Source organism: Aethalodelphis obliquidens, unplaced genomic scaffold (assembly GCF_003676395.1).
Source record: "Aethalodelphis obliquidens isolate GAN/ISIS:26980383/991018 unplaced genomic scaffold, ASM367639v1 scaffold2, whole genome shotgun sequence".
Lineage (NCBI taxonomy): Eukaryota > Metazoa > Chordata > Mammalia > Artiodactyla > Delphinidae > Aethalodelphis > Aethalodelphis obliquidens.
In genome coordinates this window covers 34,223,758-34,237,269 of record NW_020837946.1, presented here as the reverse complement: position 1 = coordinate 34,237,269, position 13,512 = coordinate 34,223,758, and the positions used below count along the sequence as shown (strand labels likewise).

Here is a 13,512-nt window from a genome sequence, read left to right as displayed (position 1 = left end):
ATAATGATCAAGGGATCAATCCAAGAAGAAGATATAACAACTGTAAATATATATGCACCCAACATAGAAGCACCTCAATACATATGGCAAATGCTAACAGCTATAAAAGAGGAAACTGACAGTAACACAATGATAGTGGGGGACTTTTACACCTAACTTACACCAATGGACAGATCAACCAGACAGAAAATAAGGAAACACAAGCTTTTAATGACACAATAGACCAGAGAGATTAGGTGATATATATAGGACATTCCATCCCAAAACAGCAGATTACACTTTCTTCTCAAGTGCACACGGAACATTCTTCAGGATAGATCACACATTGGGTCACAAACCAAGCATCGGTAAATTTAAGAAAATTGAACTCATATCAAGCATCTTTTCCAACCACAGCGCTATGAGATTACAAATTACAGGGAAAAAAACCATAAAAAACACAAACACATGGAGGTTAAACAATAGTTACTGTACTTCCATGTTAGCACAGTGGTTAAGAATCCACTGCCAATGCAGGAGACATGGGTTCGAGCCCTGGTTCAGGAAGATCCCACATGCCATGGAGGAACTAAGCCCATGCGCCACAACAACAGAGCCTGCGCTCTAGAGACCGTGAGCCACAATTAGCGAGGCTGTGTGCCACAACTACTGAAACCCATGCACCTAGAGCACATGGTCTGCAACAAGAGAAGCCACTACAATGAGAGGCTCACTCACTGCAGCGAAGAGATTCCCCACTCGCCGCAACTAGAGAAAGCCCGTGTGCAGCAACAAAGACTCAATGCAGCCAAAAATAAATAAATTAATTTAAAAGAGATCTTGCAGCTTCTGCTTTAAAAACAAAAAACAATCTGTTACTAAATAACCAAGAGATCACTGAAGAAATCAAAAAATACCGGAGAAAAATGACAACGAAAACACGACAATTCAAAACCTATGCAATGCAGCAAAAGCAGTTCTAAGAGGGAAGTTTTTAGCAATACAATCCTACCTCAAGAAACAAGAAAAATCTCAAATAAACAATCTAACCTTACACCTAAAGGAACTAGAGAAAGAAGAACAAACAAAACACAAAGTTAGCAGAAGGAAAGAAATCATATGGATCAGAGAAGAAATAAATGAAACAGAAACAAAGAAAGCAATAGCAAACATCAATAAAACTAAAAGCTGGTTCTTTGAGAAGATAAACAAAATTGATAAACCATTAGCCAGACTCATCAAGAAAAAGAGGGAGAGGACTCAAATCAATAAAATTAGAAATGAAACAGGAGAAGTTACAACGGACACCACAGAAATACAAAGCATCCTAAGAGACTACAACAAGCAACTCTATGCCAATAAAATGGACAACCTGGAAGAAATGGACAAATTCTTAGAAAGGCATAACCTTCCAACACTGAACCAGGAAGAAATAGAAAATATGAACAGACCAATCGCATGTAACGATATTGAAACTGTGATTACAAAATTTCCAACAAACAAAAGTTCAGGACCAGATGGCTTTACAGGTGAATTCTATCAAACACGTAGAGAAGAGCTAACACCCATCCTTCTCAAACTCTTCCGAAAATTTGCAGAGGAAGGAAAACTCCCAAACTCATTCTATGAGGCCACTGTCACCCTGATAGCAAAATCAGACAAAGATACTGCAAAAAAAGAAAATTACAGACCAATATCACTGATGAATATAGATGCAAAAATCCTCAACAAAATACTAGCAAACAGAATCCAACAGCACATTAAAAGGATCATAAACCACAATCAAGTGGGATTTATTCTAGGGATGCAAGGATCCTTCAATATATGCAAATCAATCAATTTGATACACCATATTAACAAACTGAAGAATAAAAACGATATGACCATCTCAATAGATGCAGAAAAAGCTTTTGACAAAATTCAACACCCATTTATGATAAAAACTCTCCAGAAAGTGGGCAGAGAGGGAACCTACTTCAACATAATAAAGTCCATATATGACAAATGCATAGCAAACATCATTCTCAATGGTGAAAAACTGAAAGCACTACCTCTAAGATCAGGAACAAGACAAGGATGTCCACTCTCACCACTCTTATTCAACATAGTTTTGGAAATCCTAACCACAGCAATCAGAGAAGAAAAAGAAAAGGAATACAAATTGGAAAAGAAGTAAACCTGTCACTGCAGATGACATGATACTATACATAGAGAATCCTAAAGATGCCACCAGAAAACTACTAGAGCTAATCAATGAATCTGGTAAAGTTGCAGCATACAAAATTAATGCACAGAAATCTCTTGCATTTCTATACATTAACAACAAAAGATCAGAAAGAGAAATTAAGGAAACACTCCCATTTATTACCATTGCAACAAAAAGAATAAAATACCTAGGAATAAACCTACCTAAGGAGGTAAAAGACCTGTACTCAGAAAACGAAGACGCTGATGAAAGGAATCAAAGATGACACAAACAGATGGAGAGATATACCACGTCCTTGGATTGGAAGAATCAAAATTGTGAAAGTGACTCTACCTCCCAAAGCAATCTACAGATTCAATGCAATCCCTATCAAATTACCAATGGCATTTTTTTTACAGAACTAGAACAAAAAATCTTAAAATTTGTATGGAGACACAAAAGACCCCGAATAGCCAAAGCCATCTTGAGGGAAAAAAATGGAGCTGGAGGAATCAGACTCGCTGACTTCAGACTATACTACAAAGCTACAGTAATCAAGACAATATGGTACTGGCACAAAAACAGAACTATAGATCAATGGAACAGGATAGGAAGCTCAGAGATAAACCCACGCACCTATGATCAATGATAAAGGAGGCAAGGATATACAATGGAGAAAAGAGTGTTTCTTCAATAACTGGTGCTGAGAAAACTGGACAGCTACAGGTAAAAGAAAGAAATTAGAACAGTCCCTAACACCATACACAAAAATAAACTCAAAATGGATTAAAGACCAGACATATAAAACCCTTAGGGGAAAACATAGGAAGAACACTCTTTGACATAAGTCACAGCAAGATCTCTTTTGACCCACCTTCTAGAGCAATGGAAATAAAAACAAAAATAAACAAATGGGACCTAATGAAACTTAAAAGCTTTTGCACAGCAAACTATAAACAAGACAAAAAGACAACCCACGTATGGGAGAAAATATTTGCAAATGAATCAACAGACAAAGGATTAATCTCCAAAATATATAAACAGCTCATGCAGCTCAATATTAAAAAAACAAACAACCCAATCCAAAAATGGGCAGAAGACCTAAATAGACATTTCTCCAAAGAAGACTTACAGGTGGGCAAGAAGCACATGAAAAACTGCTCAGCATCACTGATTATTAGAGAAATGCAAATCAAAACTACAATGAGGCATCACCTCACACAGGTTAGAATGGGTGTGCTGGAGAGGGTGTGGAGAAAAGGGAACCCTCTTGCACTGCTGGTGGGAATGTAAATTGATACAGCCACTATGGAGAACAGTATGGAGGTTCCTTAAAAAACTAAGAATAGGGGCTTCCCTGGTGGCGCAGTGGTTGAGAATCCTCCTGCTGATGCATGGAGCAGCTAGGCCCGTGAGCCATGGCCGCTGAGCCTGTGCGTCCGGAGCCTGTGCTCTGCAACAGGAGAGGCCACAACAGTGAGAGGCCCACGTACCGCAAAAAAAAAAAAAAAAAAGAAAAAGAAAAAAACTAAGAATAGAACTACATATGACATATAACCCAGCAATCCCACTACTGGGCATATACCCTGAGAAAACCATAATTCAAAAAGACACATGTACCCCAATGTTCACTGCTGCGCTATTTACAATAGCCTGGTCATGGAAGCAACCTAAATGCCCATCGACAGACGAATGGATAAAGAAGATGTGGTACATATATACAATGGAACATTACTCAGCCATAAAAAGGAACGTAATTGGGTCATTTGCAGAGATGTGGATGGACCTAGAGACTGTCATACTGAGTGAAGTAAGTCAGAAAAACAAATATCGTATATTAACGCATATATGTGGAATCTAGAAAAATGGTACAGATGAACCGGTTTGCAAGGCAGAAATAGAGACAGAGATGTAGAGAACAAACGTATGGACACCAAGGGGGGAAAGCGGGGGGTGGGGTGGGATGAATTGGGAGACTGGTATTGGGAGACACATTTACACTAATATGTATAAAATAGATAACTAATAAGAACCTGCTGTATTAGAAAAATAAAATTAAAAAGTAAGAAGTTCAGACATGCATAGATAAGATTGCATGCTTTGAAAAATGCAACGAAGGACAATTTTAAGCTATGAAACTTAGGTAGATATAAAATTAACTCCGGGAAATCCAGTCAAAAGCCAAATAAAGCTGTATTTTATACTGTACAAAAGAAAATGTACATTCTTAATATATCTAGATACATCTAGGGAAAAAGTACACATCTCTCAAGAAACACAATATTTAACATCTTAGATATGTTTCTGCATTGCAGACTGTTAATGAATTTTATACATCTTTATTTACAATAACTTAAAATATTTTTTCATCTCTGGCAGATATTTACAAGGTCAACAGTGACTACATTCCACATTTCAACAATCAACAGCATTAACCAGTTCAGTAAGACAGTTAAGATAATGGCTTACATGCACCAATAAATATGATCTTAAATGTACGGTTTTTTCTCTTCAGTTCTGGAAAAAAATGAATGTTTTCACTAGTCCTAGTTTGAAAGGACATCAGTCAACAGAGATCATATTTTCTTCATGCCTAGCCTATTTAAATTTTAACCAGCACTATTCTCTGAATACTTGAGAAGTTTATACCAAGCAATAGGTTGATGCTCGTTAAAAGACAAACAAAAATGCAAGAGCTGACCTATACAATCTATATCCTTTTATGAAGCAAACATGTGCAAGTGGGATATTTCCTGTATACTTGTCCATTGTGACAGAGATCAGACTACCTAATGTTACAGCAGTAAAAACTTTTCAGAAATTGTAGCTCAGGAAAGCCAAATTATTATGAGAAAGTGGGGAAATAATCTGCATCATAAAAACTTTTCACTTAACCAGTTAAACTGAATGTAAAGCCAGCATAATTTTTAGAATAAGAATCCACTGTAGTTAATGAACTTACTACAAATATTTTAAAACCAACAAAGAATATTGAACATATCTCTCAATTCAGTTTGGATGATAAAACTTAAAAAAACCCACAAAAACCTACATTAGTAATTGTTAGAAAGCCAATCTTCTTTTCTAAGATAGCTGATCAACACATTCATTACTTTTTAATTACCACCTTATATGAAAAAAAAATAATACATATAGCCTGTTTGGAACATCAGTTAATATACTGTTTTATATTTCCCCAAAAAATCATTATTTAATAGTTTAAGTAAATCCATTAGTTCTTATTAAGCTATACATTTAAAAATGAGCGTTTCAGCTTTCTGAACCCAATCCTGTTTTTCTGCAAAGAAAAAAAAAACAATACCCAGAGTGATCATGTACATAAATATGTAAACATACTGTTTTAGCCAATATCATATTTACTAGATATAATTGACATTGCCCATTTAAAAAGATACATTTCCATAATTTACCCAATTTTATTTTTTAAAAGTCACAATATCATACAATATGCCAATTTTAGGAATTCCTCCCTCCTCCTTTTATTTAATACTGATAAGCAGAATCCTCAGTCTGAGTTAAGGAGACATGAAAATGTGCCATAAGAAATAATATTTGGACTTAACCTTTCACTGGTACTTTTGCTGGAAGTATAAATGTTGACATTTTACCAACATGATAAAAAAACCTCAAATGGAATCTTGTAAGTACTGTGTATCTGTTCCAGATGGAAGGACATTTCCCCCAGGGCTAGAAATCAATCCTTTATGTTAATGGCGCCTCATTCCTTAACAGTTAGGTACTCCGAAATTCATATTTGGTTAATACATTTTCTTTGGTAAATTTTGTAATTTATGAAGATGTGAAGAACTTCCTCTGATATAATTAACACGGCACTTTTGACACTCAAATACAGCAAACCAGATTGATATCAATTCTGTAGTTGGGGATGGATTGTCCAATTAACTTCATTTTCTTTGAAAACAAAAGACTTTCTTTTTACTAAACCTACCTCCAGGTATGCAATTATGAAAAAAAGACTCATTTATACTTTAAGCTACACCTAATTCTAATTTTGGGGGTAAAATCTATATTAAACACAATAGCATAATAGCAGACATCCGAATGTGACTTAATTTGTAAACAATTTCTTAAAATCCAGAAACAAAACATAGAACTTACATATCTGTACTATGCTGCCAGTTATTTCACATCATTCCCAGCTTTGTGCTAATGTCTATCCTGAACTGTTTGCTCTTGTGTGTATTTCTCATGTGACTCAATGGCAAAGACTACAAAATACTGAAGAGATTGAAGTTAACCAAAATTCTGTTGTTGTGTGGTCAGGTTCAGAAGGAATGTACCTACATGGGCAGGGGAAGGTTGGATGATATGACTCCTCTAATTCTAATGGGTTGAGATCACCACACAAATTTCTGGCACCGCCAAAAATCTAATATAGTTTAAGTGCACATTGGTTGACTCTTTGAATAATATTTCCTATGTATGTTCAGTGCCAATGATATACCCATTAGGTACACAACGCAGGTAATACTAAAATTTATGTCTTACATTTATCAACATGACCACCTTGGCAATGGAAAGTTGTAGCAATCTGGTGACTCATGATTTTTTTTTTAGCATGTTAACATTTTTACACTGCATTTCATCTTCTTATAATCTGGCAAATATTCTAATATTTAGAGTTTAAGCTATCAATTATTTCTAATTGGTTTGCAAACAATTTGTTTCTAAAAAGCACTTTAAAAAAATTAAAGTATTACAAATAAGTGTCTCAACCGACTTCGTGGTTTGAAACATGACAATAATCATTCAACTTGAAAGAGAAAAAGTCTCAGGTTCAGACTGTTTAACATAGCCATAGTATAGAAAAGTTGCTCTGAAATTCTTGTAGATTTTCTGACCACTGGCATGGCCTTTAAACATTTTTAAACTGAAAAACAAGTATGTAACTGAATACTGATTTTAAAAAAAACAAAACCATAAACCTCACTTTGTAATCTAAGATCAGAAATGGAGAGATCTTCCTTGCCAGTGTTTGTATAAATAGTGTACTACCCACTAAAGACAGATACTAGTGTTTCTATTTACAAATGAATATGCAGAGAAGTAAATGACACAACTGATTGTCAACAACTAAAGTACTCAAAAAATGGACCCATACTAACCTATCCAAGTGAGGCAGCAAAAACACCCCACTTCATTAAAATAGTCACAAAAATAGTGCAAACAAAACAATCTGAAAGAAGTTATTCTCAGTATTCCAGTGTCTAATAAATAATTATAATTACTTTAAAACTACTAAGTGGAGTTTGAGAATGTAGGTTGGAAATATTGAGCTTATATAGCTGAGACTACTGCAACTAAGATATTTTATCCTGTATATACACTTTAAATGACATGGTCACCATTCTGTTATGGAACCGTAAGCTTCACACTATATACCTTTTTCAATTACATAAGGAAATATTGCTGTTATCTATCTGCTCTGGGCACAAATAAGGTCCAATCTCTTTACATTAGAAATTGTGGAATCAAATTTATTTAATCTTTACTTTGTAATACTCCACTGTGCAATACAACTAACTTGCCATGTAGGTGACTGTGAAAGCTGGCTGATTCAAAAATTACTTAAGATAGCTAGAAACACTGATCAAAGTCATTTCATTGGGTTTATTTTTGCATTTAAATAAATCCCCAGAAATATAATCAACTATAAAATGGCAGCATTCAACTGCTATGTGGCAGAAAATAGTAAGGCATAAATTAGAATAAGAAAAATGTATCTATCCTTATATCTGTGGTATAGATACCTACATTTCCAACACTTCCCCATCTATGTTTACTACTCTACATTTTTTTCTGGATTTAATACCTTTCTTCACATGCTGTATTCACCAACTACTAGACCAGAACTGTAAAGAAGCTACAGAAGTGGAGAGTGTTACATTTACCATAGGACAAGTAAAAGGAGGCAGTGGGGTGTTAATACGCATTCAATGGGAGACAGGAGTTTAATTCTGGCTCTGCTTCTTAGTTATGTGACTCTGATCACATTACAACCTTTCTGAGTCTCAGTTTCCTGAGGATGGATATGGAGGGGTGGGTGCTGGGAGACTGGCTAGATTATCTCTACAGGCTCTTTAGCACAAAAATTCTGATTCTATAATAAACAGGCACAGGAGCGTCATCAGGAGGGTAAGAATGGTGGTAGGGGTCAGGATTTCAAATTAGAACCATCAACCCCCTCCAGATTCTCAAAATATTTTTATATTTAAAAATCTTACTTCCAAGGTAGCTTTCACTTTACACTTGGTTTGTTCTAGAACACGTAAATGTTCTAGTAACATGATTTCAAATTAATGTCATAGGGAAGAGTTTTCAAAGCTTTCAGATATTTCTTTGTATTTTTAAATCAAACCTGGCATAGATGGCATCAATCAAATTGTTTTTTATAGAAAACAAGTATTTTCTCCCTAACTAGCTTGTCCATAAATGGAAGAACTTTTTAAAATGGAAATTAGGAAGTATAGAAACAAAAGGTTGTTAAAGGATAAAGCGTGAATATTGCTGGCATATATTTGTAACAGCTGTATATCTGAAAACTATTTTACATTAAATGCCAATAAATAATGCAAATGAATATCAAAAATCTCTTAGAAAATGTGACTATGGTTTATGACTGACTCATTCCATTTTAACTATATCTTGCACAGGAAATCTGTTCTAAGACCCCGAATGCAAAATTTGAACTAAATGAAATGTTTCTTCTTTGGGGCCAAATTATATCACTTAAAAGAATGGAACACAAATGTTAGAGGATCATGAAATATTAACAGCTATGTATATGTACAAAATATATACGAATACACATAGAAATAAATGAAATTCTCTAAGGTGAAAGTTTTTCAGAACCAACTTTTCAGGTATAATATAAGATTTCTAACAAACCAGAGGGAGAGCTTATTATATTTATTATAGCCTTTGTTGTAATCTGGTATTATTTGGTATTTTTTTGTGCTTTAACTAAAATCATGCTAGATTTAGATGCCAATAAATGCACAATGTGTTGAATTAAAAACAACCCTTCAGTCTCTTAAATCAACCAGACATTTCTGCCATAAAGTGACTGATCTCCAGCCATGGCCAAGACCTCACCCCCTGGTAAGTACAATGCTCTTTTCCTTTCACACCTGAAACTCTGTATGTTACAGACCTTTACACCTCATTTATTTTGTTGCTTTTAATTCATTTACCTGACATCCCTTAAATTAAAAGAAGTAAGGGATATCTAAAATATTCTTTGTGATTTATACATATACACACTATACACACACACACACACACACACACACACATATATATACACAATCAACAAATCTCTGTTTATCAACTTTTAGCTTTCCCCCGGACTTTGGCAATGTTGTAGGTAATAGTTCAGGTTCTAGTTTTCCATTTTCATGTGAGCTGAAAAATATTACACACCACCAAATTCAAACAAGCATCTCACTGTTCTTATAAAGATTCTAACAGAAAGTCCCTTACAAAAACCTCTTACAATAAAAGGTGGGGGGGGGAATGGGTAGATTTTTAGGTGTGAAAAAAACAAGAGGCATTTTTCTGGTTATTTTATTTATCAAAATCTATTGTAATTTTAATCAGTAGAGATAATATTTTAAACTTTGTTAATTAGGAGAATACTTGCTTTCTATAAATTCAGTATATTTTTCTTTCACAACAATAAAATAAAAATGTCTAAATGTACAAAGCACTAATCACTCTGACATACTGTGTGGAAGAATGTATAGCAGTTCAAGTCACAATACACTGATTTTCAAAAACCAATATATTTTCTTCTATTTCAATCAAGCATTAGAGCCTGAGACCCAGAAAAGGTCATAAAGAAACCTTATCCAACCAAATCAGAACTAAAAAAAAAATTTTTTTAAACCAATAATGCACTTTTGTAGCCTCTTAGTACAGTTACCAAATGCTACTTACATACATTCAACATCTAGCTTACTGGCATGATTTTTTATAAAAATGAGAAACTTTTGCAGATATATGATTAGAAGGTACACAAATTGCATTACATTAAACACAAAGGCAGTGTGGTCCTTTTAGGAGAAATCAAGTCAGTACCCCCTGGTAGAAATGTTCTATAAAAATGTGTCACATTGAAGCGTCAGTGTTTTCAGCCAATTATCTGTCCCTGATGTATTTCCTTGGAGTATATGATCTATCAGGACTTCAGGTTTCTTAATCCAAAATATCTGACTGAATTTAGGTACATCTAGAAAGCAGCTGAAAGGGTTTCTCCAATAGTCTGACATCACAGAAAGTGGGTTGAGAAATCCCTCTCTTTACCTGAAGACGTACCTGTTCTACTTCAGTCATCAACAGCTCACAAAGGAAAAGAAAAAAAACAATCAAAACTTCCCCTCACGCACAATCCCACACAAGCTAAACAAAAACTACCCCCTCCCCCCATAAAACCCCAGCACCAAAGTGTCAATCATTCCTGGGAAATAGAACATGCCCCTTGGATTCTCTGATTTATTAGCTGTTCAAACTTGAAGGACAGAAATGACCTTATGTCCTTGGGGGGAGGAGGGAAGACATGTTAATAATGACTATAGAGCCATTGAGAAAGTGCATTATCTATTACACAATCAACGTAGAGCCCTGTCCTCCAACAGAGGTGGCTACAACTTGATTTAAATGCCTCAGTAATTGAACATTGTGTCCTCGAGATAAAGGAGATGGGGGAAAAAAGAGCCACCCTCGTTTTAATGAAAAAGTGCAGCAGTCTACCACCTTTCCCCATGCTTCTCAAGAAAATAATTGCACAGACTCAGAGAAGTCCAAAGTCATAGCAGAATCTCTGAGGCACTCCTGGTTAAGAGAGAAAAAATATGACCCAGTAATCTTCATAGATTATGAGAACAAACCCGTTTTTTTTTTTTTTAAACAAAAGCTGAAGAATCATTCATAGGGATCATATACACCATTTCCTCTAACATAACCTCAGTCTCACAGTGTTGAAATGGGACCGATCAGCCTACGATGGATTGCACTTCACCCAAGGAGAAAGGAAGGTGTGGAAAACACAAACATTTTCTACTGCTTCACAAACACATTTACAAGGAATAGGTGAAGAGAAGATATAGGAAGGAGGGAAAAGAAAACCTTATTGCTGTTTCCATACAAAATACAGTATGAAGATACCTAAACTAAAATCTGTTTATGATGACCAATATTTTCACAAGTGGGATGAAGTGTCTTCTTGCACATGAAATGTTCAGTTTAGAAGGTAAGCAGAAAGATGAGAGAGGATGTCAAGACTACACCTGGGATATTAGCTGCATATTGAAACTTGGGGATCGAGACTGCTTGGTTAAGGGAGCCCCTGGGCTGAGGAGCTCTTTACCTTCTCCAGCTTGACCTAGCCGGTCTTCCTGCAGACTGACAGTTGAATATCGATTAGCATTGTTAGCTGCTAAATTAGTAACACCCTCAGTGCCAACCCCAATGCTGGTACTTGCTTGACTGCCATTTACATAGTCAAACGATTTACTTGAGGAAGCACTGGCTGTCCGGATTAGACTTATACTATTAGTTTTTGGCACCACCTGGCCAGCAGGCAGGCTCAGGTGTTTCTTCATCGGCGTCAGCTCAATTGAATCTACACTAAGATCAGTTGGTTGCTGTACATACTGCCTGCGAACTACTGAATCTCGAGGGCTCTCACTGGATTTGATAGCAGAAGTTGTTTCTTTATCCTTGGCTGAACGCCCAGTTGCTACTTTCCTTAAGTTTCCCCTCTGAGAAGAGGAGGATGGTTTGGTCCCAATTGGCTGGCTGCTGAGGGAAGCCCCTGATGAAAATCCTTCATCTGCATCATTCAGGTTTACCGACTCCTCTCCTCCATTTACACCCTCAGCACCTAAAAAACAAATCAGACAGACTCAGCAATAGCTAAATTAAATAAGAAGTAGCTGTGAATAACAACTCAACTGACCTTATCTCCTAGGTAATGTTTGCTATAGGTCAGCAATGGCCCTTGCTATCAACACTTCCCCTAAATAATTTAGGAGAAGAAACCTTAATCTAGAATTCTAATGTTATTCATTCTATTCATTTAGCTTTAATTAGGCTAGCTTTTGTAAAACTATCCACAAACAAACCTAGCATACTATCAATATTTAGACACACAAAACAACTTAGGGTCAAATACAACATTTTGTTACATAAATCTTTATGATACACCTTGTCAATTTGAGGTGACCATATCTATTTAAAAAAACAAAAATTTTTCCTCATATCTTCCTTAACCTATCATAAAATAGAACTTACAAATGAGACCCCCTTCTAATTTCAGTCACCCAGAATAATGTCAAAAACTCATCCCCAAACCCTTTTTAACTACAATGAAATTTTATATTTATTCAACAGCTAAGTGCTTCTAAATGGCTTTAAAACCTTTAACATGGAACTAGTACATTTTCTAACTCTAAACTAAAAACTCTAGATTGCTTCCAGTAACTTCATATTCACATTCTGTCTTATGAAAATCTCTACTCACTGGTTTCCATATTTTCTTGATCGATTAATGTGAAAATATTTGATTATCAGAGAGCAAGGGTAGGGAACCAGCAGGGATACCGAGGAAGAATTTTTACTATTTTATAATATATACAATAATTTTTATATGATGTATTTCTATAATATTTTTTAGTATTTAGAGATATATTATTGTCGGGATCACAAAATACTATAGTGTCTCATTACGTTTCATGCAGAAACTGCAGTTAATGAAAGAATCCTTATCTTGGGATTTTGTAAGAAAGGAAGCATATATAATATATTTAGCTTGGGGTTTCCAGAAAGCCCAATTCTCTTACTGAAAGTATGATCAACATTCTCTTAGAAAGTAGAACATTTGTTTCTTTCAAAAACTGATAGCAGTTTGCTACCTTTTAAATATGTTTACCAGACTGTAAGAAAGTTAAATCTGAATCTACATACAGATATCAATATTATAGTGAAGGTAAAATGTTAGGAAAAAAATCTGAAAAAACATTACTTTGAGATACAAGTTACCTAAGTAAAATATACATGAAATAGTTAAACACAATCTTTATTTAACACAGTACCTGAAAAAAATAAAAATGTTTTCTCATATGCATTAGTTATTTCTTTGCTTCAAAAGAATAATGAACTAGGCTATCCTTAAAGCAAAAGGCATCTTGTTATTTCCAGCAGTTTAACAATCTTTATTCATCATGCAAAGCCATATGAAAATGCAGCTGACACCACTTCTCTCAACCCCTTCTTCAAAAGAACCGTATGTAATATACAGCAAAACA

At 35.1% G+C, this 13,512-nt stretch overlaps 1 protein-coding gene across 5 annotated transcripts in view; it reads right to left on the bottom strand.

Annotated features, from left to right (window-relative positions):
- Nucleotides 1–4,338: 4,338 nt before the first annotated feature.
- HYCC2 (hyccin PI4KA lipid kinase complex subunit 2) overlaps nt 4,339–13,512 on the bottom strand; it is a 73,054-nt gene continuing 63,880 nt past the window's right edge. For 4 of the 5 annotated variants that reach the window (XM_027124426.1, XM_027124435.1, XM_027124450.1 and 1 more), the window contains one exon: nt 4,339–12,089. In XM_027124426.1, the coding sequence (XP_026980227.1) occupies nt 11,488–12,089 (602 nt within the window). In that variant the 3' untranslated portion in view covers nt 4,339–11,487. The remainder of the gene's footprint in view (nt 12,090–13,512) is intronic. The other variant, XM_027124442.1, reaches the window with a different exon arrangement.